Source organism: Rattus norvegicus, chromosome 19, assembly GCF_036323735.1.
Source record: "Rattus norvegicus strain BN/NHsdMcwi chromosome 19, GRCr8, whole genome shotgun sequence".
NCBI lineage: Eukaryota > Metazoa > Chordata > Mammalia > Rodentia > Muridae > Rattus > Rattus norvegicus.
The window spans coordinates 24,817,298-24,844,840 of record NC_086037.1 but is presented as its reverse complement, the minus strand read 5'-3'; the positions used below and the strand labels follow the sequence as shown (position 1 = coordinate 24,844,840).

Sequence of the window (27,543 nt, the reverse complement as noted above, 5' to 3'; positions counted from 1 at the left end):
TGTGTTCTGGAAACTCTAGGAAAGCTTGGCCTTGTTTTATAGGATGTCTTATTACTTGTATCAGCAGAGAGAGAGAGAGAAAAAAAAAGATCCAGTCCTGGAACCCTAGAGGACACTGCCATGATGTCACTGCTGTGCTGGCATAGGCTTAGAGATATCTCCATGATCCATCCGAGTCACCTAGAGCTCAGGGAATGATGGAAAAGTCCATGTGAGTTCGCCCAGAGCTTGCAACCATGAGAAAGCTTGGAAAACACAGGGCACATGTGGTGTTTGATCCTGGGTCAGTTCAACCTTCTTGAGCCTGCAGCTAAGACAAACAGTTACACTGGCCTGAGTGCACAGGCCAGATCTCAGAACCTGTTTGCCAACCATGGAACACTCTGGATCCCTCCTCTCAGCTGGACTTTCTTCCTCTACACCTCATCCACCCAAGCTTCTCAAGAAATGAAGCCACCAGGTTAATACAACCACAAACTGAAGGCAGCAAGAGCCTGCACCCACCCAGTGGCAATGAGGTCAGTCCATAGGTCTCCTGTCCCTGCACCGTCAGTACCTGTGAGAGCCATGGCCACCTATTCCCTTCCGAGGTGAGGACAATTATACCCACAACCTTGCTTTCAACAAATCCTGCCTTGGCCACTGGTGGGACCCTCATGAGATGCAGCAATCCGATGCAGGCCACCTCAGACACTTTGGCTTCCTTTCTGGCTGCTGGAGCTTGGGCCCTCTGGCCTGGCCTAATGTAGGATCAGCAGCATCCCACTCTGTCGGGCCTCAGCCATCCCACATTGGGGGCCCTGCTTCACTCCTAGGTGCATTCTTTTCCCACATCTCTCCAGTCTCTCCCTCATCCCTAATTCCCCTCGCCTCTCAGGCCCAGCCCTTCAGTCTCTGATGGAGACTGTCCTGGAAGGACAGGAGCCCCTCCCCTGAGATACTCTCCCACCCCTTGCTGCTGGGCTCTGACAACTCCGCCCTTGGGTTGACTCATCTCTACAGACACAGCCTGCTGCTCCCCTGCCCCTGCAACCCACTTCCTAGCTCTGCTTCACACAAACACTCTAAGATCTCTACACTGGATTCCCGTTCTATATTGCTCCCTCTCTGTCCTCCAGAAGTTCTGCTGCTCTCGCTCACCACAGCAGGACCCACCAAGACACTGCTCCTGACCCCAGCAGCCACCAGCAGCCCAGGTCATGGGGCTACTAACAGCTTTGGCCCAGGTCTCAGGGCTCCTTCCTTCTTCAGTATCGAGTCCAGGCTGAGACCATCTGGCCTGCTGCTGGGTCCTTGAAACCCTCAGTCTCACAGCCTCTGGGCACTCTGAGCCCTAGTCCTTATGGCTAACAAGTAGCTGCCCAGTCAAGCAACATGGGCCTCACTGGCTTCCTGGTGTGCCATGATGCTTTCCCTGCATGGCCGGGGATGACTGCATGCTAGGATTATGTCTGGAACTAGACCTGCAGGTAACACCTGATGGGTTGGCCAGGCTGTCCTCCTACTCCTGTTCTCAGGAGATTCTCCTGACTAAGCCTCCCAAGTGCTGGGATGAAAAGTATGTGCCACCATGCCAGCTAGGGGTCTTCAGGTGTGATGAAAAACTGGGATCTGTGGTCCTGGTTACTTCCAACAGTGGGGACACCAGTGTTCTGAGCATTCTGTCATCTAGGACTTATATTCCATGTACTTCACACGAACACTGTGAGACTTCTGCACTGGTTACCTGTTCTCTTTGAAACCTGTCTTCAGGTATCTGACAGTGGGAGTCTCCATGAAGTTTTTGTCACCCTGAGGATGTGGCTATATTAATAAGCTCAGGCAGCATGCAAACACAGCAGAGGTTACAAACAAGACTACCAGGCTGGGGCCACTAAGTGATAGAGTGCTCCTTTGGCATGGTGAGGGCCCAAGTTCTCTTGCAACCAACATCTGCTGGGGATGTAGCTCAGTGATTAGGCACTTGCCTAGCGTATGTGAGGTCCTGGGCTCCATCCCTAGGACTAAACCCTCATCCCCTACCCTGAACTCACCAGGTCCAGGCATCACTGTCAATCCTGAGGGCTTGAGTTTGATCCTTAGGCCCTCTCTGATAAAAACTCCCTTGATTTGTGTTTGACCCCCACATGTGTCATGCCCGCCCCACTTCGAGTGTATAATTAAGGAAAGCATGAGTAAGTGGTTGAGAGGCACTCACTGCCCTTGCAGGAGACCCCAGTTTGCTTCTCAGCACAAACTGCATGTGACTCAGCAGGTCTCAGGGTGGAACTGGATATGTGACCCTGTGCTATAGCACTGTCCAGAGTGGGGACTGCAGCTTCTGAAGAGGAATGCAGGCCTGGCCTCCAGACCTCCACCTTCCAGGCCTGTCTTGAGAGCCTGATGCCCTGGCCAAAGAAACTCCATCTCTCCAGAGGAGCACTGCACTCAAATGACACAGCTCTCTCCATCAATTCCATTATTGGTGTGTTTTCATTACTGCTCACTTACTTCCTTGTGTGCAAAGAATGTGCACCATGTCAGTAAAGTGTGTGTGTGTGTATGTGTGTTTGTGTGTGTGTGTAGTCCCTAGTGAAATGTGTCGAGGTGCTTGCAGACTCATGCTACTGCTGTCCCATGGCACCTTGCAGGGAGCACTGAAATCGTGGGCTACTTTAATACAGCCTAAACCAGGTGTGCATGGTTTTCAGTAAGATTTTGACATCATCACCGCTACAGAGAGCAGAAAAAGCTTCAGTAGTTACATGGATGTGATCAATCAGTGTTAGTGTGTGCATTCAATAAAATATCCATTTTTGACTAAGGTAGATGCTTCTGTGTTTTGTGGGGTAACCCACTGTCAATGTCTAGTGAATTGGGGGCCCTGTTACGGTCGAATACCCCCAGGACACAGGGGGTGCACAGCAAAGGCAGAAGCAACTGCACACAGTTGCAAGCTTTATTAATCCTTATATAGCTAGGAATATGCATTACTACAATTTTCATTTTGTCAAGATATCATAAGATCATTATTCCCTGGATACCAGGAACAACTGAGGGAAGACTAAACAAAGTAATACGAATAAACAAAGGCTTCTTCTCAAAATATTCATATAATGAATCACCTCTCTTATTATAATCAAAATATACTCACCATTACCGAGAGAGCGTTAGAACCGCTTCCACAGAAACAGGACACAGCAGAAGATAGCTTAAGGCCAAGTGAGAAAAACATTTTCTTCTCCAGGGCGGCATTCCAGCCCCTACTTGTATCTGTCTCCAGGCCTTTCTTGACCCTGCCTGGGAGCTGCATCTCTATGTCTTAACAATTCCTTCTTTTTTCTTTTGTTTTAAAGTAACACTTTCCATAACATAGCAAAAGTCTTTGTAGGGTTTAATCATGTAAAACTAAAGCAACATAATACATAATGTACATAAGATTATGGCAAAACTAGCTCCTCCCAAGCTATGGAAAATCCTTTGTAGCCAAGCCTTGGGATCTAATCCTGTCAATTGATCAGCCAATAATTTAGCTATTTCCATAGGGGTAGTATCTTCTAGCTGTTTACCAAAAGACATTCGAGCATCGTATTTCAAGGCATTAATTACTTTTGTAGCATTTTCATTACCTTCCAAATAGGCTTGAATTAACTTCCAATCATGTTCTGTATCATTATCCATATATTTATTAACACAAAAGTAGTAGGATTTCAATCGTATCTTAAATCCTCACATTTTCCAATAAATAACTTCTTTCGACCCAACCATTCTACTGTTTGTTTTGAAACATCTACTTGATGTTGAAGTCTAGTATCAGTTTTAGTTTGCTCTATCCATAACTCATGTGAATCTTTATGCCAGTCTTCAACAAAATGCTTTGTCTCAATAGATGTTTTTAATGCTATGCTGGAAATGGCTGCCAAAGTAGCAACAGAAATAAGGCTTAAAATAGTAGCTACAAACTCCAATATTTCTTTTACTGTTCCTCAGCAGATTATTAAAAAATTCAATAATCATATAATTAAGAGGATCTTGAGACCAATGATGTCTCAAATTAACAGGCATCCATATTTTTGCTGAATATCATAATAGAATACTGATTTATATTAAACTGAATAGATGAATTAATACATGAATACTAATGACAGTTAGTACAAGCAAATCCATTAGCAAAATTAAATCTACCTATTAAAAAGAAATATGGCATAGGAATACAAGTAGTAACCTTTTCTTTCTTAAATGTTGTAAAATTATACTGAGAGGGAGATTGAGCAGTCCCAGAAAAGCTTCCATGAGCAAGCACATCTTCTTTTAATGCAGTGACAGTCTTCCACAAATGAGCTTGAAACGCAGTAGGATCTTCCACAGAGGCCAGTCGGTTATCAGCAATGCCTCCATCTCCACATTCCATCAGCAAACATCCATTAAGGCATTCATTCTCCTCTCAGTTCATCCTGGTAACATTTGACAAATCACAAGTGGTAACATTCCATTCTGAACATGTAATAATAATTGGCCATAAGGACCCCAATTTATTCATTTATCTTCAATAATTTTTTGAAATATGCCAGGGCAGTATTTCCAATTGCATGGGAGATATTTTAAGCCTACATAAGTAAACCAAGCACAAATAGGATATACTGGCTCGCTAACAAATGTAATGTTATTCCAATTTTGGTTATAGACCAAGCTGTCAATCCTGGAGCCTGTAACAATTATTCCTGGTAATCGCCAATTTTAATAACCCATTTGTAGGCCTGGTCTCTTTCCTAAACACAAAGGCATCTTTAATCCAGCATAAGGAAAATTATACAAAGCTCCATCACGTCTATTCAAAAGGTCAAATTATTCCAAAGAGATGATAAAATGCTTGGGGTGGTGTATAAAACCACATCTGTTTCCCCGCCAAGTAGCAGGTTCAAATAAAGGTGGACAAGGAATATAAGCCTGATAACTCGCATTGGCCGCAACAGAAGAAACCGTGAGTAAAGCACACACTGCTAACAATACGTGCTCAGCAGTAAAGGACTTTCCTACAGGAGACAACATAGTTTTCCTTTCAGTGCTTAATCGCTTCACCTAGGTAATGGGGTTGTCACTGCATCGATCCTTCTCCATTGTCGTTTGTCGACACTAGGAGAAGCCAGGGCCTCAGTAATGGAGGACACCTCCTTCATCTCTGGAGAACATCCATCAGGAGAAAATGTAGCTGGTTTATTTAACTCAGACCTGGCTCTGAGTTAAATTATTTTCAGACAACCATGACAGGCAGACATATTACAGCAAGAATATGAACTATCTGGCAGGCATGGAACAAAATGGCTACAGCTATGCTAGGGGGATTGGCTTCAACAGGGGTAACTACTGCGTTTTAGACCTTCCATTCCTTGTTGAATTAGCTGTACCACAGCCTATAAGCCATTCTAATAAATTTTCTTTCTCTATATACGGTCATTCTAGGAGGGATGATTGGTTATGCATTGTTAAATGCAATGCTGATCACGAAACCCCATCACTTCCACAGCAATATGCAAGTGTAAGTAAGTTACTGAACAATTGAACAGAAATTAAAATTTACTGCATTCATTGCGTGTGTCAGCAGGCATAGGGAACACCTGGCTGCTTATATCTCTTGGTCTCTATAGAGTAGTGGGAGAACTGAGAGCCACTGAGGAGGTCTCTTAAGCGAAGACCAAACACCTTGCAGTGACACTGGATTCCAGGCTTGTTGTCCTGTTTAGGCCTCACTGTGGTCTATGTACACTCTATGCATTCTCCGCATGCAGGTTCAGATGGACTGAACTCAGAAAGCTGGGGTTGGCAGAAAGATGCATGGTTAAATAGCCCACCAGGTTCACATTGTATCAGCTTGATTTAATCTAAGGACAAAGAAGTGGAGTTTCTCTGATGGCTTTCTTCTAAACCCTTGAAAGGATCACTGGGGTTTGACCTCAGTACTTCATACTTCTTGCTGGGTCAGCGAAACTCAAGGAAGCTTGAGATTGCCAGTATTATGCTGGCACAGTATTATGCTGGATATACTGAGTAGATGATACTAAGGTGTTCAGATGGTCATACCCATTTGCATGAGTTCTTAATGTGCACCCAAGGAAAGAGAGATCAAGGTCTTCAGAATAGGAAGATCATTTCCAGTTCTTTTCTACAATTCCAGTCTGAAAGACTGGTAGGGAGAGAATGGTAGATAATCAAGAATTCATAGATGATGCTTTGAAGGAAGTGTGGGTTTCTGTGCTGGTTTAGACAGGGTCTCAAGTATCCCATGTTGCCCTCTTCCTAGCTGGCCAGGTTCACTTTGAGCTCAGATAAACCTGCTTCTACTTTCCAGTAGACAGTCTTACAAGAGTGGCCTCCAGGGACTGTGAGGACAGCATTAGCCTTTGACAGTTGAGGTGTGTAACCCACAACTATAGTTTTAGCCACTTTGTTCCATGTCTACCAGCTATTTCAGATTGTTACTGTCTATGGCTGACAATCACGGACACAGAAAAATAACCTGATAGAGAGCAAGGACATGGTGATCACATCCTTTCCTGTTCTGTATGTTCTGGATGAGGCTTGTTAAAATTCCAATATTGCAGAAAGCTTTATATAGGACCCATCACATTAAGCATCACTGTGCACTGTTGTATCTAAAATGGCCTAATCAGAACTGACCACCAGATCACACTTCCTTCAATCCCCATATGAGAAGCTTGAGCTTTTTGTTTTGACTTTTTTCTTTCTTTCTTATTTTTTGCTGTATAAGTTGAGAGGAAGATATTTGGGGCCATGGATCTGCCCCCAAAATCTGGGGTATGGATCTGATCAATCAGTGTTAGTGTGTGCACTCAATACAGTATCCATTTTTTACTGTGACAGATGCTTTTGTGGTTGTGGGGAAGCCCATGACCCAGAGCACAAGTGCTGGGTCCTTGCTCTATCCACGTAGTGATGTGTATAGCCTAGTCCTACACCTTTATCTGCACCCCCTATATCTCTTGACTATTTTATTTTTCTGATAGAAGCTCAGCTTCTGATAGAAGGCCTGTCAGCAGTGCTCCTTTGGCGACATTGGCGCAGAGATGAGAACCCCACAAGCAGCATGAGGTTCCCTTCATTGGTGGCTCCAATATTACACTTTTGTCTGCCAACAGGTCTCCACACTGTTCCTAGCACGATAAAGACTTCAACTCTTTCAACTAAGGAATTTTCTGGCAATTGTCAATTGCTAAGCACATGACTTCATGAGTGTTCCCCTAACACACACCCATGTTGTAACCTACCATGCAGACTATTTCTTGATGTGATATAAAGCACCTGTACAGAAAGAGACAAGAGAACTTTTGACTGCATATTCAAGCTGGTGTGAAATCTCAGGAGTTTTAATGGCTAACATTGGTGAATGTGGACAATTTGAGTTAGGATGAGACATTTTTTGGGAAAGATTTGAAAGGAAACATTCATTTAGATGCATAGGAATTACTAAGGTTTTTTATAATCAAGCCTTGAGGAAAATTTGGCTTTGGAAGCAGGAGATGCTCAGTGGCTTTGCCCCAGGAAAGTCTCCTGGAAAGGGCACCTCTGCTTATGCTCAGTACAGGGAGAACATTAGCAGGGAGGCAAAGTCTGCTCCCCATGACATCTGCTGTCCCTTCTTGGACATTCTATTGTCTCCTAGAGAGTTCTGGCATCCTCTGTGATGTCACCAGTGTTGTAGTGACAACCAGTGCCCTAGTTTCTCTCAGTCTGAGTCTGGCGGTTACAAGCTAAGACATGTTTTCCTGTCTTCGCAAGCGTTTTGGGAGGGGGAACGTCGATGCTGGAGAGACTAGAGTGAAGGAGTCTGGCCTTTCGTCTCAAAGTAATGATGGACAAAGACAGCACTTCTGGGGAATGTTGAGTAAGTTCTGGGCAGTGTATTTTGAGCTTCCTGCCAGGGGGGCTACAGGCTTAAGCTGAGCTTTCTAGCAATGGGCCACAGCAACTGGAGCATCTGAAAAGGAATTGAATTTCCACGAATATCACAATTCCTTAAAGTCAAGGATTTCAGAACTTTAGTTTCCCCATCCCCACTGGGAGGATATGGTAAGGCCAATGCTATTATTCTATGAACTTCTGGTCTTTACTTTTACAGTTCATTTGCTCTGTTACATTGATATAATAACACCATCAGTAGTCATGGAGGGTCTACCTTTTCTGAGTTTAGACAGGGCAGCAATGTAATTCACTATCATTGCTTCTTTAAATTCAGTAGGTATCTGACAGAAGGAACAGGGGGATAATTGTGCTCCAGGCAATACCCTTATGTTCTTAGACCTTCTCTGATTTCTTCTCACTGGCAGGGTCATCGTTTGCTTTATATATTAGAGGTTGTATGTTACAAAAATTTTTCTACAATACCAAAACTATTTGGAACGTGTAGACCAAGATTCAGCCTGTAACCTATTCGCACTTCTGGGGCATTTGGTATTTCACATAGGGACACTCATAAGTCTGTTGAACATATCCTCCCTGGAAATGCGTTTTAAATCCAAAGTTGTTGGCTTAGAGTATCAGGGTAGGACATCTGAGTGTCTCCAATCACTCAAGTTTTGTGGATGGTGAATTTATCATCTGAGTTCTGAACCCACAGGGGTGAGGGTCCTGAAACCAAGCTGTACCCTGTTCAGCTGATAATAATCCTGGAGAAGCCATCTCCATGGTACATGTAAGCACGTGATGTCCGGCATAGGGAACACCTGGCTGCTTCCGTCTCTTGGTCTCTATAGAGTAGTGGGAGAACTGAGATCCCCTGAGGAGGTCTCTTAAGCATAGACCAATCGCCTAGCAGTGACACTGGGTTCCTGGCTTGTTCTCCTGTTTAGGCCTCACTGAGGACTATGAAAACTCTATGCATTCTCCCCATGCAGGTTCACTTGTGTTCTTCTACCTACAGACTCTGGGAGAAAAACATCATCCCCTGGCACTGACCTAAGCAAGAATCAGGCCATGAAGGAAAAGGAGAGGCTGATTAAAGAGCTGCAGCTCATTACCGAGGAGAGAAATGACCTGAGAGATCGCCTGAGGTTTCTGACAGAGAGATCCATGAAGAACAGGTATGAATTGCTCCAAATGCTCTTGTTTCATTCCTGGGTCTGCAAGGTCACCTTTTTCTTATCCTGTTAAGGTTTTGGGTTCTAGAAAGCTGTGCCTCCCTAACCACACTGTGCTAAACCTCACCTCCCATATAGTGGAGATTCAGAACCTGACCCTTCCTGAGGAATGAGATTGAAAATGGACTCATCTGCTTCCATTTATTTAAAAGCAGAACTTGTGGTCTGAATGAAGAATTCAGGGATAAAGTCAGGGAGAGTGAGTTCCCAGTGTGCATTTGCAAAGCCCTTGACAGCTGGTGGCTTTGCAAGATTGTAGTTGCAGTGAGTTTATGGTGAGTCTCTGTACTTGCTAGGCAGGGGCCTGAGTGCTGGAAGATCCAGGCAGCAGCCTGGGGTAATATAGGACCCACCCTGAGTTCATATATTCCTAAATGCCGATGTTCATTGTATTCTATCATTTGGGGCCAGGCCACACTTCAGGCCAAATCCATATTATGAAGACCTGGAGAGAATGGAGGAAGCGGTCATGTCAATTCTGCACAACTTAGAGAAGGAGAGCACTGAGTTCCATGAGAACAACCATAAGCTGAAGAAGGAGATTACCTTCTCTAGGTAAGTCGTGGTCAGAAAAGCTATCACTTGTGGAATGGCCATTTCTGACTTTCTTTGTTCTGGATTGGACGGTCTTCAGCTCTGGTTCTATCTCTTGTGCTATTTACCCATCAGTGTTCCAGGGTCATTAGGACTCAGTTTTCAGTTCCATAAAAGACTGTTCCTCATTCCAGGATTGTCTAGGCATCTTCAGAAGGCTCTAGAGAGAACAGTACTGATTGAAGTCAGCAGAAGGTTATTAGGCTGACCTGGACCTATGGTGTCACACCAGGTTTTACAAAATTCAGTGTGTGGACCACATGGTTAGCATGACCTTCTCTTGGTTCTACTGACCTCCTTTGAGGGTGTTGGCCCACTACTAATTGATGTTGGCCCCATGCATTGGGCTTTCATGGATAATTGTAGATCCATGTTCTTTCTCAGAGGTGTGGACACTAATTGGTGTCAGGCCAAGCAAACAATTTATTCTTCCCCGAATTAACTCTTTATGGTTTGTGCAGCAGCCTTATATGTATCAAGATGCATTTTATTAAGTCTTCATGGGTATGTGGGACCTGGTAGAGTTAGTGGGCCTTGGGAGTAGGAATGGGAGAAAGGGCCAGCATGATCTTACTATGCATACTGTATTTCCAGAAACCTGCTCAGCCAGCTCCTGATGGAGAACACATGTAGGAAGAAGTTGGTCCCACTGAAGCAGGAGAACAAGGAGGTACATCTTGATTGTGCACTGAACCAGAAATATTTGGTTGACTTCAACAAGAAAGATAAAGACCATCAACGGCCTGAACCACCATTATCAGGTAGGGATGAGCAGATGTGTTAGCTTAACAATATCTGATAAAATTTGCCAATTTGATACATCTTTGCTTCTCTTACCACCTTTCTAATTTACACTCACAACCAGCCAACCACCTCATGTAATGGAATTTTTCATTGCTCTGCCTATGCACAAGTATTCTAGGAAGTTAACCACTTTTCAGAAATTGAATTATTGTGCAAGCATATTTTGCTGCTCTTTTTGAAGCTGCAGTCTAGAAATGGTGACAGATGAATAACATATCTCATTATTGCATATCCATGTGATAGAATGGATCCTATGTAGAGTTTTGAACAATTTCTTGGTTCTTGAACAATTGACACTCTGTGGTCATGTGACCTCTTGTGTAGGAAGCACCGTTGGGATAAGAACCAAGTGCAAATGTCAAATTAGTACTTGTCATTGTCATAAACTTGGTGACATATGGACATCTCCTTTCTTCCTGCAACCCAATGAGGTCTCTTGCCATTGCCCTGTTCTTGGTTTGCACTGGTATAAGTCTGGGTCCCATATTGTCAGCCCACATTACTGTGAGGTTCTCTGGAGATATTGCCTTGCCCACAGAGTTAGCAACAATGATATCACTTAAAATGTCCATGTCGACTGTCCAATAGAACTGAGGTGGTAGAAGGCAGCATTCTGACAGCTGGCTTGCATTTCCCCACCAAATCAGTGTCTGAAAAACTGCCTTCCTCTCCCAGGTCTCAGAAAGTGCAAGAGAGCTGGAATTAGACACACCCCAGTAAGAGAGCTTCCTGAAGAATAAGTTGCTTTCTCAGGAGTCCCTGATGACCAACATCCTGAATGGTAACAACAGTTTTTGGATGAGTATTCATCCTCTGCGTTAATTTGTCATTTCTTAGAGACCCTAAATTTATATACCACTAAGCCATCCTGACTGATTGAGGTCTTACTCACTTTCTTCTTCAGAAAACAGCACTTGAGAGACAACTTGGGGGACCGCCTTTCATTATGTGTGCTAGAGGAGAAACAGCAATACGTCTGTGCTTCTAAATGTTCGTTAAGAATATGCTTTTAGAAATATTTTTGTTATGATTTTAATTGAAGTTTTCTTTTTGTTGTTTCATATTTATATGTTCTTGTTACTATTTTTACTTTCAAATATTTTTAAATATTTTTATTCATTTGAATCCTGTTTTGTTGTAAAAATGTATTTGTTATGAATAAAAATTGAATTCTATCTCTTGACTCTTAAGACCATCTTTCTTACTCAAGGGTTCTGTCCCTTCCTGTGGACCTAGAACTGACAGCTAAAGATGGATCTCTGCATGTTCCATGGAACCTGGGCTAATAAGTGAATTCAAAGTCACCAAGGTGTACCCAGTGTGACAGTGTCTTTTGTGTGGATAATGTGGCTTGGTCTCAGACACACACTTTATGATGTAATCACTGACACACTTTACCCAATTGTTAGGGTCCATGTGGTTCTTCTGAGAGAGCAGCAGATGCTCTACCCTGTGAGTCATCACCACAGCTCCTGCAGGTGGCTTTTGTTATTCCACATGAGGTGCTGTATTAGGTGGACAGGATCACCTCCAATTAAATAGAGAGATCTCAGGAGATGTGTGTTCACAGGGAACTTACTGAGCCGTGCGTGCTCAACGTGTTAGGTTGCCAGGCATCCCTACAGGGCTCTGGTGTTCCCCACTGCTCATTGTGGGTCAGGATCATCCTCCAGCATCACTTAGTTTTCATATTAGAGCAGATCTTTCACCTATTATCAGTGATGACCATATGTATTATGCACATCTGATAAAATACAGAATAGAAACTAGCTTCTTGTAGGCCAGATTGGCATAATCAGTTTTTTGATTGTTAGCAAAAAAATTATTGTAATCTAAGCAGTTTAGGAAGGAACCTCCAGAGCATCCATAGTGAATGTAGCCTGCTGCTGTGAACACAGGTTTCTTTTGGAGAGCAGGCCTGTGCAAGCCCAACCTAGGTGGGACAGTTCAAGCTACCCTTTTTCCATGGCCAATCTCAGATCATATTGAGAATGTATTTTTTCCAGGTGACTGATTTCCAATTTGTGGAATTGATCTAACTTGCTGAGAGTGGAGGTGACTCAGAGAGTTAAAGTACAGAAGGACCAATCCAGTGTGTCCACAAAAGCTTGCTGTCACCCCAGGGCTTTTAAAAGCTCAGCAGCTAGAGAAGCAATGTAGTATTTGGTTATTCTCATGCTTAGGTCTAGTCATTCATTATAAGCTGACCATGACACAAAAAGAATCATCTGTGTCACAATAGAAGCTAGTTGTAACTAGATTCACCCCACACTATCACATCACTACCGTATTTGAGGTTCTCAGTTTCTATCTAAGACCCTGGAAGAGGCCTGGGTCTTGCTACACAAACTCATAATTTATGTCTTCATGACACTGTATGCTTTGTTCTGTTGATGCTACCATTGGCATACAATACCTTGGATACTTTGTGCTAACATCTGTGACCTAAGACAATAGTTCATGCCATCCTAACCTGAATAAACTGTCCTTAGAGTACAGTGTAGTGGGAGGGGCCTTCTTTTCCTGTGAGATAGCAAAACATTTCCAGTGTTCAGTCAAGTCTGTCAGCCATTGTCCAGTGCCTGTCTTGAGATGTCCACCTTTTCAGCTGAGAGTCTTCATCCAGGCTGCTCTGTAACTTTGTAGAAGATTAATAGGGTTCCAGCCCTAGGATTTAATTCACTGTCACTGTACTTGCCGAACATGCTCAAAGCCCTGTGATCCACCCTAGCCCTCTGTGCTTTAGGGAAAGAAAATAAAGAACCACATTGCACTTGAAGTTTCTCCTCCAACAAAAGGAGAGCCTGCATAGGGCCTTTAAGTAACTCTAAGCCCCAGCTTCCCCACAACTCCCTCCATCAATTCCATGATTGGTGTGTTTTCACTACTACTCACTTTCTTCTGTGTGCAAACAAAGTGCACCATGTCAGTAAAGTGTGTGTGTGTGTGTGTGTGTGTGTGTGTGTGTGTGTGTGTGTGTTTGGTCCCTAGTGAAAACTGTCGAGATACATGCAGACTCATGCTACTGCTGTCCCATGGCACCTTGCAGGGAACCCTGAAATGGTGGCTACTTTAATACAGTCTAAACCGGGTGTGCATGGTTTCTGTAAGGTCACCACTACAGAGAGCAGGAAAAGCTTCAGTAGTCACATGGATGTGATCAATCAGTGTTAGTCATGCCCTTCCAGCGTGGTAGACTGCAGGTTGTCTGTCCCCATCACTTTGCTCTCTTGTGCCCAAACAATGCCAAGGTCAGGGCCATTGAGCCGTGAGGCAGAGGCTCACCACCCTCAGTCCTGCCTACGACCCCTAAGACTGTCTCTTTCGGGTGTGTGCGTGCTGGACACTCATGGATCCTGAGATCTCCACAGCTGAGGTGAAACAGTACCGGAGCCATTGCAATGTGGGCACACATTTGGTTGCGGAGCTGGGCCACTCTTTGACTTTTGGTGAGTGGAGAGACAACTGTTGGCTGAGCCTTTGGTGAACCGGATGGCCCCTGGCCACGTCAGCAGTCAGCAGTATCAAAGCTGAGCAACCAGTGTTTTATGTTCCATTTTGTCATCGCTGGTCAGTGTTCTGATGCCACAGCACATGGCTGGTCTCAATCTCCCCATGTGGCCACAATCCCTAATTGATATGGCCTCCACTTCCCAAGTGCCACTGGGATTTCTGTAGAACCCCTTAGGCAGCAGCAAGAAGGAGCTCCTGACTATTCCCTCCCTGCTCTCTGGATCTGCAAGTCGTTCTGTGTACATATGGCTATGTCCTCATATACTCTTGATGCCATGATACCTTAATAAACACTTGAATCACGCCCTTTCTTACAGAGACCCCATAATGGCCAGTTTTCAACTGCTACCTGACACCATCTATAATCGCCTGGGAAATGAGGGACAGTCTGGATCAGACTGGCCTTTGAGCATGACTATGCGTGGCTGTCTTCGTTGCTGTGGGAGATGCCAGACAGCCTCTTTTCTGATCCTAGAGTCCCTATACCCAGCCACTTGTCCCCTCTACAGCCAGACCCTACTTCTGCTCCTAGGTACTGTCTTGGACTTCCTTCCCTCAGGTGGCTTCTCTCCTTTGGTTGCTACAGAAACCTGTTATGAGGAAAGGAACAGGGAGTTAAGAGTTCAAAGCCATCTTCCCAGTGATGTTCTTTCTCAGAGGTCAGTGGGACACTTAAAGAGTTTTGTGTATACATTTTATTAAGCAAGGGACAATCATGCATCAGACACAGGAAACTAACAGCACATCTACCGGACCTCCTTCAACACCTGGGCATCTCTTCTGGCCTGTGCTCCTGTGTGCTGAAACCTGGGGACCAACTTCCTGTAGTGTTCCCAGGATGACTATGCACATTACTACACTGGCGTAAATCCTCAAAACTCACAAACAGCAACGGGACCGACCACCACAGGAACGGTTCTCCATCAACAGATACCACAGACCAGCAAGCAGAAGCATGGGAGGGTGGGGCTGTGGTTCACACACTTCTCTTTCCTCACTAGGGCAGGTGACCCGCTGAAGAAAACAAGGAGGCAGCAGGATGGAAGAGGAAAACTACAACCCAGTCCTTGCATTAAACACCCAAGCACATTTAGACTAGAAGAGAGAAGTTTGCCAAGAATGAGGGCCACTTTGGACATCCATCATCAATAGCCCTGGCTGTCTAGGCCAGCATCAGATCCAGCCGTCTCCAGGCAGGTGTCCGCCAGGCCCTCAAGGGCACTAAGAGCATTAACCATGAAGAATAGAACAAGATCTCTGCCTCTTGCCTGCCTGACAGCCAAGCATGTGTATGCCCTGGCTATGCTCACGCTGGGACCCCTGCTAGATATTAAGATATAGAGACCTGATAGTTGATTAGGACCCTGTTCGAAAAGGAAGACACCGGATATTTCCCTCTGGCATCCATATGTGCATGCATGGTTGTACAAGCTGGTAGAATCTCTCTCTCTCTCTCTCTCTCTCTCTCTCTCTCTCTCTCTCTCTCTCTCAAAGTTTTGAAGCACAGCAGAAGAATCTCTGGGACTCTAAGCCTGACCAGCCTCATCTGTGAGCCACAGCTTCTGTGTGAGAGCTCCTTTGTGTGAGAGGCATAGGGTGACTGAGGAAGGTTGCTGGTGTCCATCCCTGGCCTGCATGTGCATGCATACAGAGACATGGACACATGCACATGCTGAGTACCCCTCATCCAATCCTGAAATCTGAAAAGACTGAATTTCAAATCTAGGCGTTCTCCTACCCTACACCTTCACTCCGGAATTGGAGATGAGGCTTTGCAAGAATTCTCAACCAGTGAGACTGGCCCAGACCTTCTGAGATCCATTCTGCCCCAGGAGAACACAGCAGGTGTTGTCAGGACAACACAGAAACTCAAAACTCCAGCCTGATGTAGGGACCGCCTGCTGGGTTAGGAGAAGACTCAGCATCAAGTTCCTGAACGAAAACATCACCTCTGAACACACGGGGTCGCTGTGGCTATGCCTTCAAGGCATCTTCAGCAGCAGCTTAAATGGACTAGGGATGACTATGGGAATCTGCCTGCAGGGTGATGTGGGAATCCTTTTGCTAAGGCTTGGTCGCTAGATGTTGCCACAGAAACCCTTGAACTCTTCTTGGAGTACAGTCCAGGCAGAGGCTGAACACAAAACATTCTGATTATGAACTGAATTTAACAGATAATCCGGAACCTGAAGGCCACAGGCCCAAGGGTCTGCACTGCAGGGGTGAGGCATCACTGCAGGGATGACCACACACTGCAGGGCTGAGGTGTCACTCAGGGGATGACCACACACTGCAGGGGTGAGGTGTCACTGCAGGGATGACCACACATTGCAGGGATGACCACACACTGCAGGGGTGATGTGTCACTGCAGGGATGACCACACACTGCAGGGGTGAGGTGTCACTGCAGGGATGACCACACACTGCAGGGGTGAGGTGTCACTGCAGGGATGACCACACACTGCAGGGGTGAGGTGTCACTGCAGGGATGACCACACACTGCAGGGGTGAGGTGTCCCTGCAGGGATGACCAGGAAGCTGATTGAGCTCCTCAGGGCACACCCTGTCCTGAATGTGCTTCCTTCTAGGTGAGCACTGCAGCTTTCAGGGAGCTGGAGGCCTGTGTGGGCAGCAGTAGAAATTGCTAGCCTTGTTATTCACAGCTGAAACTATCACACAGGGCATTCTAGAAGTGAACACCACCAAAGTGGGGCCTTTCACAGCATTCTGGGTAGGATGGCACAAAGTCCCATGACAATTTCGCCTGTGATCCATACCAAATGTCTGCTGTCAGTGCCTGTCTCTTAGGAGCAACCTGGATGATTCAGGGGATGGTCCTGAAGAAAAGGCTTGGCAAAATTGAGTCTCCAAAGCCAGAGGAGCAGTGAGGAGGTGCAGGGGCCGTAGACCATGGAGACTGACATATGCTGATGTTAGACTACCCAGACTCATCCCTGTGTCCAAGTCTGGATGTCACAGAGGCACCTAGCAAAGGTCCCAACAGTTTCCTTCAGGATTCAGCTGTCTCCCTACTTGCCCTCCACCTAACCCACTTCCTGTGGTTCTGGGAGTCAAGGACTTCATCACCTTTTTCGTTTTCTTGTCATATTGCAGGTACTGTGACTCGACCACTCTTCCTCCTGCAGGAGACACATCGTTTGTCACAGAACAGGACTGCTGCACCAGGAAGACCCATAGCATAACCAGGACGCTACAATGAAAACATGACTGGCCCTTCATGCTGAATGACAGGAAAAGCACCCGGCCTTCTCTTTGTTGCAGACTGGATTCCTCAGCCTTCCTGTTATGAACAGGGCACTAGTACCCTTCACAGGATACTTAGTGTTTATAAGACATTTATAGAATTCATCTTGTATATAGGCCATTGGGCTAGGAGCCAGCATCAAGGCATCAAGTAGGAGGAAATACAGAAACATTCTAGGAAGGGACAGCCATGGGCCAGTGGGATGGCTCAGTGATTGAGGACCAGAGTTCAGTTTCCAGCACATGGATGTTCACAGTCATCTGCAGAATCAGATCTAGGGGGTCCCATGACCTCCCCAGCTCCCAAGCAGCTACATGTGTGCGTCTTAGACACTTCTCACTCACTGTGAAACAACCTAAGCCACAAAACATCCCACACCTTCTTGGATGGGCCCATCCCTGAGGGAGTCTTGTGTGTTCTGGGCTTCAACTCTAGGAAAGCTTGGCCTTGTTTTATAGGATGTCTTATTCCTTATTTCAGCAGAGAGAAAAAAAATCCAGTCCTGGAACCCTAGAGGACACTGCCATGATGTCACTGCTGTGCTGGCATAGGCTTAGAGATATCTCCATGATCTATACGAGTCACCTAGAGCTCAGGGAATGATGGAAAAGTCCATGTGAGTTCACCCAGAGCTTGCAACCATGAGAAAGCTTAGAAAACACAGGGCACATGTGGTGTTTGATCCTGGGTCAGTTCAACCCTCTTGAGCCTGCAGCTAAGACAAACAGTTACACTGCCCTGAGTGCACAGGCCAGATCTCAGAACCTGTTTGCCAGCCATGGAACACTCTGGATTCCTCCTCTCAGCTGGACCTTCTTCCTCTACACCTCATCCACCCAAGCTTCTCAAGAAATGAAGCTACCAGGTTAATACAACCACAAACTGAAGGCAGCAAGAGCCTTCAGCCGCCCTGTGGCAGTAAGGTCAGTCCATAGGTCTCCTGTCCCTGCACCGTCAGTACCTGTGAGAGCCATGGCCACCTATTCCCTTCCGAGGTGAGGACAATTATACCCACAACCTTGCTTTCAACAAATCCTGCCTTGGCCATTGGTGGGACCCTCATGAGACTCAATCTGATGCAGGCCTCCTCAGACACTTTGGCTTCCTTTCTGGCTGCTGGAGCTTGGGCCCTCTGGCCTGGCCTAATGTAGGATCAGCAACATCCAACTCTGTCGGGCCTCAGCCATCCCACATTGGGGGCCCTGCTTCACTCCTAGGTGCATCCTTTTCCCACATCTCTTCAGTCTCTCCCTCATCCCTAATTCCCCTCGCCTCTCAGGCCCAGCCCTTCAGTCTCTGATGGAGACTCTCCTGGAGGGACAGGAGCCCCTCCCCTGAGATACTCTCCCACCCCATGCTGCTGGGCTCTGACAACTCCACCCTTGGGTTGACTCATCTCTATAGGCACAGCCTGCTGCTCCCCTGCCCCTGAAACCCACTTCCTAGCTCTGCTTCACACAAACACTCTGAGATCTCTACACTGGCTTCCCATTCTATTTTGCTCCCTCTCTGTCCTCCAGAAGTTCTGCTGCTCTCTCTCACCACAGCGGGACCCACTAAGACACTGCTCCTGACCCCAGCAGCCACCAGCAGCCCAGGTCATGGGGCTACTAACAGCTTTGGCCCAGGACTCAGGGCTCCTTCCTTCTTCAGTATCGAGTCCAGGCTGAGACCATCTGGCCTGCTGCTGGGTCCTTGAAATCCTCAGTCTCACAGCCTCTGGGCACTCTGAGCCCTAGTCCTTATGGCTAACAAGTAGCTGCCCAGTCAAGCAACATGGGCCTCACTGGCTTCCTGGTGTGCCATGATGCTTTCCCTGCATGGCCGGGGATGACTGCATGCTAGGAATATGTCTGGAACTAGACCTGCAGGTAACACCTGATGGGTTGACCAGGCTGTCCTCCTACTCCTGTTCTCAGGAGATTCTCCTGACTAAGCCTCCCAAGTGCTGGGATGAGAAGTATGTGCCACCATGCCAGCTAGGGGTCTTCAGGTGTGATGAAAGACTGGGATCTGTGGTCCTGGTTACTTCCAACAGTGGGGACACCAGTGTTCTGAGCATTCTGTCATCTAGGACTTATATTCCATGTACTTCACACGAACACTGTGAGACTTCTGCACTGGTTACCTGTTCTCTTCGAAACCTGTCTTCAGGTATCTGACAGTGGGAGTCTCCATGAAGTTTTTGTCACCCTGAGGATGTGGCTATATTAATAAGCTCAGGCAGCATGCAAACACAGCAGAGGTTACAAACAAGACTACCAGGCTGGGGCCACTAAGTGATAGAGTGCTCCTTTGGCATGGTGAGGGCCCAAGTTCTCTTGCAACCAACATCTGCTGGGGATGTAGCTCAATGATTAGGCACTTGCCTAGCGTATGTGAGGTCCTGGGCTCCATCCCTAGGACTAAACCCTCATCCCCTACCCTGACCGCACCAGGTCCAGGCATCACTGTCAATCCTGAGGTCTTGAGTTTGATCCTCAGGCCCTCTCTGATACAAAAAGAGAAAAAACTCCCTTGATTTGTGTTTGACCCCTACATATGTCATGCCCACCCCACTTCGAGTGTACAATTAAGGAAAGCATGAGTAAGTGGTTGAGAGGCACTCACTGCCCTTGCAGGAGACCCCAGTTTGCTTCTCAGCACAAACTGCATGTGACTCAGCAGGTCTCAGGGTAGAACTGGATATGTGACCCTGTGCTAAAGCACTGTCCTGAGTGGGGACTGCAGCTTCTGAAGAGGAATGCAGGTCTGGCCTCCAGACCTCCACCTTCAAGTCCTGTCTTGATGCCCTGGCAAAAGAAACTCCTTCTCTCCAGAGGAGCACTGCACTCAAATGACACCTCAGTGATGAAAACTATCTGTCCCCAAAGGCATGCCACTGAGCAGAGATAGCCTCAGTCATGCACCTCTGCCCATCCCCAGTTCCTCATGTCAATAACTCAACCTTTCATGAAGTAGATGGCAATGCATGAGGTAGGATGATTAGTAGTTTACTGGCCAGTGTGGGCTCTATGAGATGCTCTCCCTGGAATCAGAGCCAGCAAGAAATTCAGCATGAAAGCTCTTTGTAAAGAAGCTCAATGACCCAGAGCAGAGCCTGGGACCCCGCACGGTAGGATAAAGTGACTCCCATGGATTTTCCTCTACCTTCAACACTCATGCTTTGGCATGCACACCCCTACAAGGAGATCAATACACATGGAATAAAAAATTAAACAGAAACATTAATGAAGACAATGCAGACAATGTATTAAAGGATCTCGGGAACACTCACTTAGTACTTTAATTTCCTTTGTCTTGGGAACAGCACCTGCACCAGAGACTGGAGACTTCCTGCACGAGAGAGAGGAGAGATGCACTGTTCATTCAGCTGGAGAGCTGTGCAAAGACCAGAGCCATCCGCCTTTTTCTGACAGTGGGAGCTGGGCCCAAGTGTTGGCTGTTCCTACTAGAGGAACCACAGGAAGAGGACCACCTTCCTCAAACCTTCCTGGAAGTCAGAGCACTGGCTGTGGACTTCCCTCAATCCTCAGAGGACTCTCTTTCAGCGATGGCTCAGAGCCTCTTAGGACAGAGAGGGACCAGAGCTTCCCCCAAAGCAAGATCCCTGTCTTATCTGACAGTTATGAGGGCTTAGGGATGGGACAGAGGATGTGACAAGGTTACATGTAGCACAGGGCTGGGTTAGTAAGGCAATCAAAGAGGAAAGAGACCTGGAAGATTCCTCATCTGTTCTTTTTGCTCTATTCGTAGGGATGAGGTGGCAGTGTGGGTAGAGGACTAGGACACAGCACAGCCTTCTCTGCTCATGGTGAGCTTTCTAGGCTGCCTGGTCACTGTGACCAGCAACTTTTCAACTGTGCCACTCTACTACCAAGGCTGACACAACTGGTGACCATGTAGCAATAGGACTGTACTGACCTAGCGACATTTGGAATCACACAATGATCATGTGTCACAGAAGAGTTTTTTTTTTTTAAGAAAAGGATTTTAAAAAACTATTTATTTTGTCCATCTGAGTATGGTGTCCCTGTTTTCAGACACAACAGTAAAGGGTAGTATATCAGAGTAGAAATGGTTATGAGACACAATGTGTGGTTGCTGGGAATTGAACTCAGATCCTCTGGAAGAGCAGTCAGTGGTCTTAACCACTGAGCCATCCCTCCAGCCCCAGTATATTGTATTTTCAATATTGTTTGTTTTATTTCTTTTCTCACCTATGTCTGTATGGCGTTTCTGTGAGTACAGGTACTCATGTGCCTGTGTAAAGGTCAGGGACAACCTGAGCACAGGTCCTCACCTTCTACCTCTCGTCCATGGCTGTGTATGCTAGGCTAGCCCTTCCCCCTAATCCTAGAGACTGTCCACTTTAGGCTCCTATCTCCCTGTGGGAAGGGCTGGATGACAGACACTACTGCATCCAGGTTCATGTGGCTTCTAGGGACCTAAACTGTTGTTGGGCTTGTTCAGATGAAAATAAACACCATTTCACAGCCCTGGCTGGGCCAGGCAGCGCACGGGTCTTTGCTGCTCTTGCAGAAGACTTGAGTTCAGTCTCCAGCACCCGGGTCAGGTGGCTCACAACCACCTGAGACTCCAGGTCCAGGGACTTCCAAGCTCTTCCGGGTAAACCTACATGGCAAAAGCAGGGCTGGGAGCTGGAGGCTTCTGGTGTTGGCTTCTCCCTGCAGTAGGGGGCAAATCATGGGCATGTGAGGTAACATGGAACCCTGTAATTCTACAAAGTGCAGAAGCTCCTGATTTCCCTCATGGTGCCCCAGAGCCTGCTCACCACACATGGAGGCTTCAGTAACATGGCCTTGTCCTGACCTGTGTGCACTCTGCATCCTCACTCTCTACCCCCTGCTTTTCTGGGTTGGAAGTCTCAGGTGTAGGAGGCGCCAACCATAGGCCTCTTCCCTTAGCATTTCAGCATTTTACCCACTTGACCTTCACCAGGCATCCTTTGCTCTACACAGTTAACTCAGCCTGTGACCCTCATCCTCCAGACTCTAATGAAGCAAACACCCATGTGTGTGGAGCTCTCATAGTTAGCCAGGGCTAAAGGGGAAGGCAGCAAATCCTTCATGAACTCTAGACTCCTGAGGCCTAGGAAAATGTCTATACAAAACTCATGCTGACCTGTAAGACTACATTTTTCCTTTAAACAGAAGGATGTGTGGTGGTGGTGGTGGCACAGGCCTTTGATCCTAACACTTGGGAGGCAGAGGCAGACAGATTTCTGAATTCTAGGCCAGCTTCTTCTACAGAGTTAATTCCAGGTCAGCTACACAAAAAACAACACTGTCTCCAAGAGTAAAACAAAAAGAGAAAGAAAGAAAGAAAGAAAGAAAGAAAGAAAGAAAGAAAGAAAGGAGGAAGGAAGAAAGAAAGAAGTGAAAGAAAGAAAGGAAGGAAGGAAGGATTCATATTTTGTATACAATGAGATGCCTGCCTGTCTATACCTGAACCACCATGTTAACTATAACTCTTGTCACATCTGTATTAATTCAAATACTGAAGGCCAAATGGTTAAATCTTAATGACTATACAATTGGGGGGTGGTGCTGAAGAGATGGTTGGTTTAGTGGCTAAGAGCAGAAGACCAAGGTTCAGTTCCCAGTGGCCACATGGTGGCTCCTATTAACCTGTAATTGCAATTCTAGCGAATCAGTCTGGACTTCACGGGCACCACACATACCACATGGTGCACAAGCATTTATTAGGTGAAACACTCAGTCACATAAAATAAGTAAATAAAATATATGGTTAACAGACACTGTGATTCAGGAAGTTCTTAGTGACTTTGGTTATCATTTCTCTCTCCCAGAGACCTGTCTTCCTCATGGCTCAGCCTCCCTGGCTTCTAGGACATTCCCTAGCTCTGTGGAGCATGAAGTACTCAACACCATAAGCCAAGCATTGCAAAGCCATCTGCACCTTCACTACTACACCTTCTCCATGGCTGTGTCTAAAGGGAGAGACTTGGAATCCCACAGAGGCAAGGCCAAACCTGTTGGGCTATGTGAGCCCAGCCACTCAATAGTCAGATCTATTCCTGTCCTTGGCTATGGCATTAGGCTCTTAAAACAAATTAATCTGAAGGATCTCAACAGCTATGCTGTTAGACCTCTCATTGCTCTGCCCGACCTCCAAGCTCCGTTTTATTGGCTCAAATTCACACCCGAACTCCTCTCCTGCCTCAGCCACCATCAGCTCTTCTACTCCTCTCCACCTGTGCTCTGAATAATCCACACTAAGGTGGACTTTAACCTCTTGTGGACCTCCAGACGTATGCTTGTGATTACTCTTCATTGGCTGTTTTGTATGGGTAGGCGGGTTCTTCTAGTCTCATGCAGAACACTGCTCACACATTTTGGATCTTACAACAGCCTCTTGATTGAGAATCCTGACTAATGACTGAGCCTTCCATCCCTGAAGCCACCCTCTGTCTACCAGTCCAAGATGAGAATCCCCACCCTAACCCCAGGGTGTCCAGTTTCATCTCAGAAGCTAGACTCTGAACTGCCCAATATCTTTTGGATCTCTGCCTCTAATTCTCTGACAATTCGTTCCTATTTTTTTTTTTTTTGGTTCTTTTTTTTTTTTTTCCGGAGCTGGGGACCGAACCCAGGGCCTTGTGCTTCCTAGGCAAGTGCTCTACCACTGAGCTAAATCCCCAACCCCCCCCCCTCTTTTCTTTAAAATAAAAACACATTTTGCTGTTTATTTTTTGAGACAGTGTTTCTCTGTTCGGCCCTGGCTGTTCTGATATGCTCTCTGTAGACCAGACTTGTCAGGAAACCAGATATCTCCCTGCTCGGCCTCTTAAGCACTGGGATTACTGGATTTTGCCCGAAAGTTTAATTAAAAATTATTTAGTGGCAGTGCATGTTGGCACATGCCTTTAATTCAATCCATTGGGAGGTAGAGGCATTGTGAGTTCCAGGACAGCCAGGGCTATATATTAACACCTTGTCTCAAAGAAAACAAGCCAAAAATGAAACAAAAATGTTGCAATATGGTCTTAGGTATGTAACTGAGTCTGTTCTTGAACTCTGAATCCTCCCACTTTCACTCAGGTGCTAATCAGCAGGCTTCTGTCTTGACTTTCACTGTGCACTCAGGGCTGCCAGGACTGTTACCTATCCCAGTGTTAACTCCTGACTCTCTCATCAGCATCATCACAAAACTCCTGTCAAGAATTAAGGAAACCTGAATTCTAAGGAACTCCAGTATTTCCAAAGCTCACTCTAACACAGATGTATCCTATGCTGAAGTAAAATGGTGACAGCTGGAGGTCTTAATTCCAGGACTTGGGACAGAGGGGTTGGAGGATCTTGAATTCAGGGTTGCTTTTACGTTTCAGTGTTGGTTAAAGCAGGTTTGTGCTGCTACAAGATACCCTGTGTAAAACTATACCAAACACACCTAAAATGAGACAGAGGAGTTTGAGTGGGCACAGATGGGAAAGCTGGGCACTTTGTGGCTAAGCCACCTGCTGCCAGCACCAAAGTCCATGCACAACCCCGATTCTGAGCTGCGTCTGGGACCCTGCTCAGGAGAATGCAGCAAAGTAGCTCAGATCCAGGGCTTTTGGTCTAAGAGGAATTCAGGTAGTCACACTTCGGATGCCAGTTCTCCAGCTCAACTGCCTGTCAGCACAGGATCTGGTCTTAGTCATGGCTTGACACCCCTAAATTCCTCCCAGCTGTGCTCTGAACTCACCCTGTGCCCTGTTCTGATGAATCTGCCATTCTCCACGGGAGTAGCCTCAAGAAGTCCCTCTCATGTGAAGCTCCACTCAGAGTGCACTAAACACTGCTGGGGAGGGGCGTGGCCAACAAAGCACCCACCCCTTTTAGCTGTAGAACATTTAGCTCTAGAGTGAGCACTGCTGTGCCTTGTGAAACTTAAGCAGTATCCCAGTCTTGGCCTGGGAAGAGCCATTGACACCCACACTTTCTGGGGCGACATTGTCTCCTGAGGATAGAGTCAGGCCAGGAGCAGCAACTGATGTTCCCAAGAGACAAACTTTCTTCACCTCCTGCCCATGCTGGCCCTAGTATCTGGGCTTTTTTGGTGACATGAGTGCTGAGCCTCCAAGGTAGATGGGTTTTCAGGGGTCAGGTGGTGATTGTCACCAAAGATATCCATAAGGATAAGTCATACTGTACTAATTCCCATATTAGATTCCTTCTCACAGGTCACAGAGGCCATAGTGGGTCCTAAATGTGGAGTCAGGTTCCTGTGCACTTTTGAGGAGACTGGTCAAACGTTTGGGCTTCGTGATATTTTGTTGGCATTATTTTGGGGGGATTTTATTTTTACTCTTGGGGCCAAACCTGGGGCTGCCATGTGGAGGGAAAAGGCTTTGCCATAGCTGTAGATCATCCCTAATTATAAACTCCTGAATTCTCCCAATCCTGGAACTATCTAGGTCCCTCACATGATGCAACCTTTGGGGCATTCCTCACATAGAATCATGGGGTGGACTGCATCCCAAAGAGAGACAGTGGGAAATGTTCCCCAGTGTCTCCCTGTGGCTGTGACGATGGGAGTGCTGACCAGTGGATGGCAAGCCCCATGTGAAAGCCTTTTGGTTTCTATTTGAGTGGAATCTTCACCATGCCTTTTTTTTTTTTCTTGAAACACAGGTTGCCCTGGAACTTACAGTCTTCCATCACCCTGACTCAGTTTCCCATGACTGGGATCATAGGCTTAAATTACTATGCCCATTTTTCTTTTTTGTATTTATAAATCTGCTAAAAAGCCAGAAGGATCCAGAATGTAAAATGGTGCGGTCCAAGGCATTTCCAACAGGGGATTCTTGACCTAAGAGTATCCAGACCAGTGTTTATTGTGTGGCTACTTCATTCCCATAACAGCTTATATTTGACAAAGAATTCCAAGTTGTGATATCACTGGGCAGCAGGCGATATCCCACACAGCAGGACTGACTCAGGTTGTAATTAAGGCTGGAGAAACTTACTAGGACCCTGGTAATCCTACCACCCTGGGGCCTTTAGATAGCCTTAATCTGATCTTCCCCCCTGTGCTATGAATCAATTGCTCTTGAAGGTAGATTTGAATTTACAGTCACTGTGAGGCAGGAGAATTAGGACCCTACGGTCACTCTGGGCTCCATAGGAAGAGCCTGTTTCAATAGTAAAAGAGGTCACCTGTGAGTTCTTACTGTCTTCCCTGAGGCCTTACTGCTGGAGTTAGCCTAGCTGTCTCACCAATTGAAGTAGAGGGCAGAATGCTGGTGCCTTCTATAGTGAGGACTAGTGACAGATGGTCTATGGAAATTCTAGAAAGGTCTACTAGTATATGTCCTGTGCATGGGAACTGCTGGCTTCCCTGTGTCCTTTGCCTTTATTTTGCAGTCCATGGGGCACCTGGAAATGTCCCCAAACCAGGCTGTACACAGGGCCTGTCCCGTGACTCTCACTTGCACTCAGAGCCTGCCTGATAGTCATAGGTCTGACAGAGCCCTGACACCTGCAGAGACCACTATAAGGGACCCTGCAATCCCCACACTGCCCATCAGTGTCTATAATGTCCCTATACGACACTGAGACGATCTAAGCTCCTTCCAATCTTTATGCTGCATCAGAATCTGACCATTGCTACGTTTGCTCCTCTCATACCCACACTAGAAGCCCTGTACCCACACTAGTCCCAGCTGGCCTGTTGCCTACTGACATCTCATGGACTCTGCCCCAATATTCCCTCTTTGCCTGGGTCCCTGCAACTGTGTCCAGTTCTGGCTGCTTCCCTGCCTCCCCACTTCCATTTTCCAAATGGCCACATTGACACATGGGTTTCTGGGTGTCCCACTCCTCGGATGCTGGGAACAGGTTCCTTCTTTGCTGTTTGAATGGTTGTCCTAACACTGGAGGACCTTGCTTCAAGTAGTGGCAGTCAAACCTGGTGCTGATCGTGTCAGATCTGTCCAGGCTGTCTGTGTGACTGTAGAATGCGCCTCTGTTTTGGCTGAGTGTTATTTACCTCCCTCATGGCCATGTGATAACCAGACCATGAGCATGTTCATTGTTTGGAGGGAAGGGTGTGGAGGACATATGCTCCTCATCCTAGCATTAGTGGAAAAAAGACATAGGTAGATGATGCATTCTAGACCATCCTGGGCTATAGAAACTCTGCCTCGAAGAATGCAGGTGGAGCAGGGCTGGGGTTCAGTTGGTTGCCTAGCAGCCTACCACATTGAGC

The 27,543-nt window shown here is 46.5% G+C and overlaps 2 protein-coding genes across 3 annotated transcripts in view; one reads left to right on the top strand and one right to left on the bottom strand.

Moving 5' to 3' along the window:
* Positions 1 to 27,543, bottom strand: part of Speer4cl1 (spermatogenesis associated glutamate (E)-rich protein 4C like 1) — a 204,568-nt gene that overhangs the window by 171,496 nt on the left and 5,529 nt on the right. The gene's annotated exons all lie outside the window — the stretch shown is intronic.
* On the top strand, positions 7,200 to 11,635 carry LOC134483459 (uncharacterized). Its single transcript, XM_063278723.1, has 5 exons — positions 7,200 to 7,879; positions 8,915 to 9,074; positions 9,543 to 9,686; positions 10,320 to 10,486; positions 11,205 to 11,635. Exons 1-5 carry the CDS (start codon positions 7,753 to 7,755, stop codon positions 11,267 to 11,269), a joined length of 663 nt encoding a protein of 220 aa, XP_063134793.1. The 5' UTR covers positions 7,200 to 7,752; the 3' UTR covers positions 11,270 to 11,635.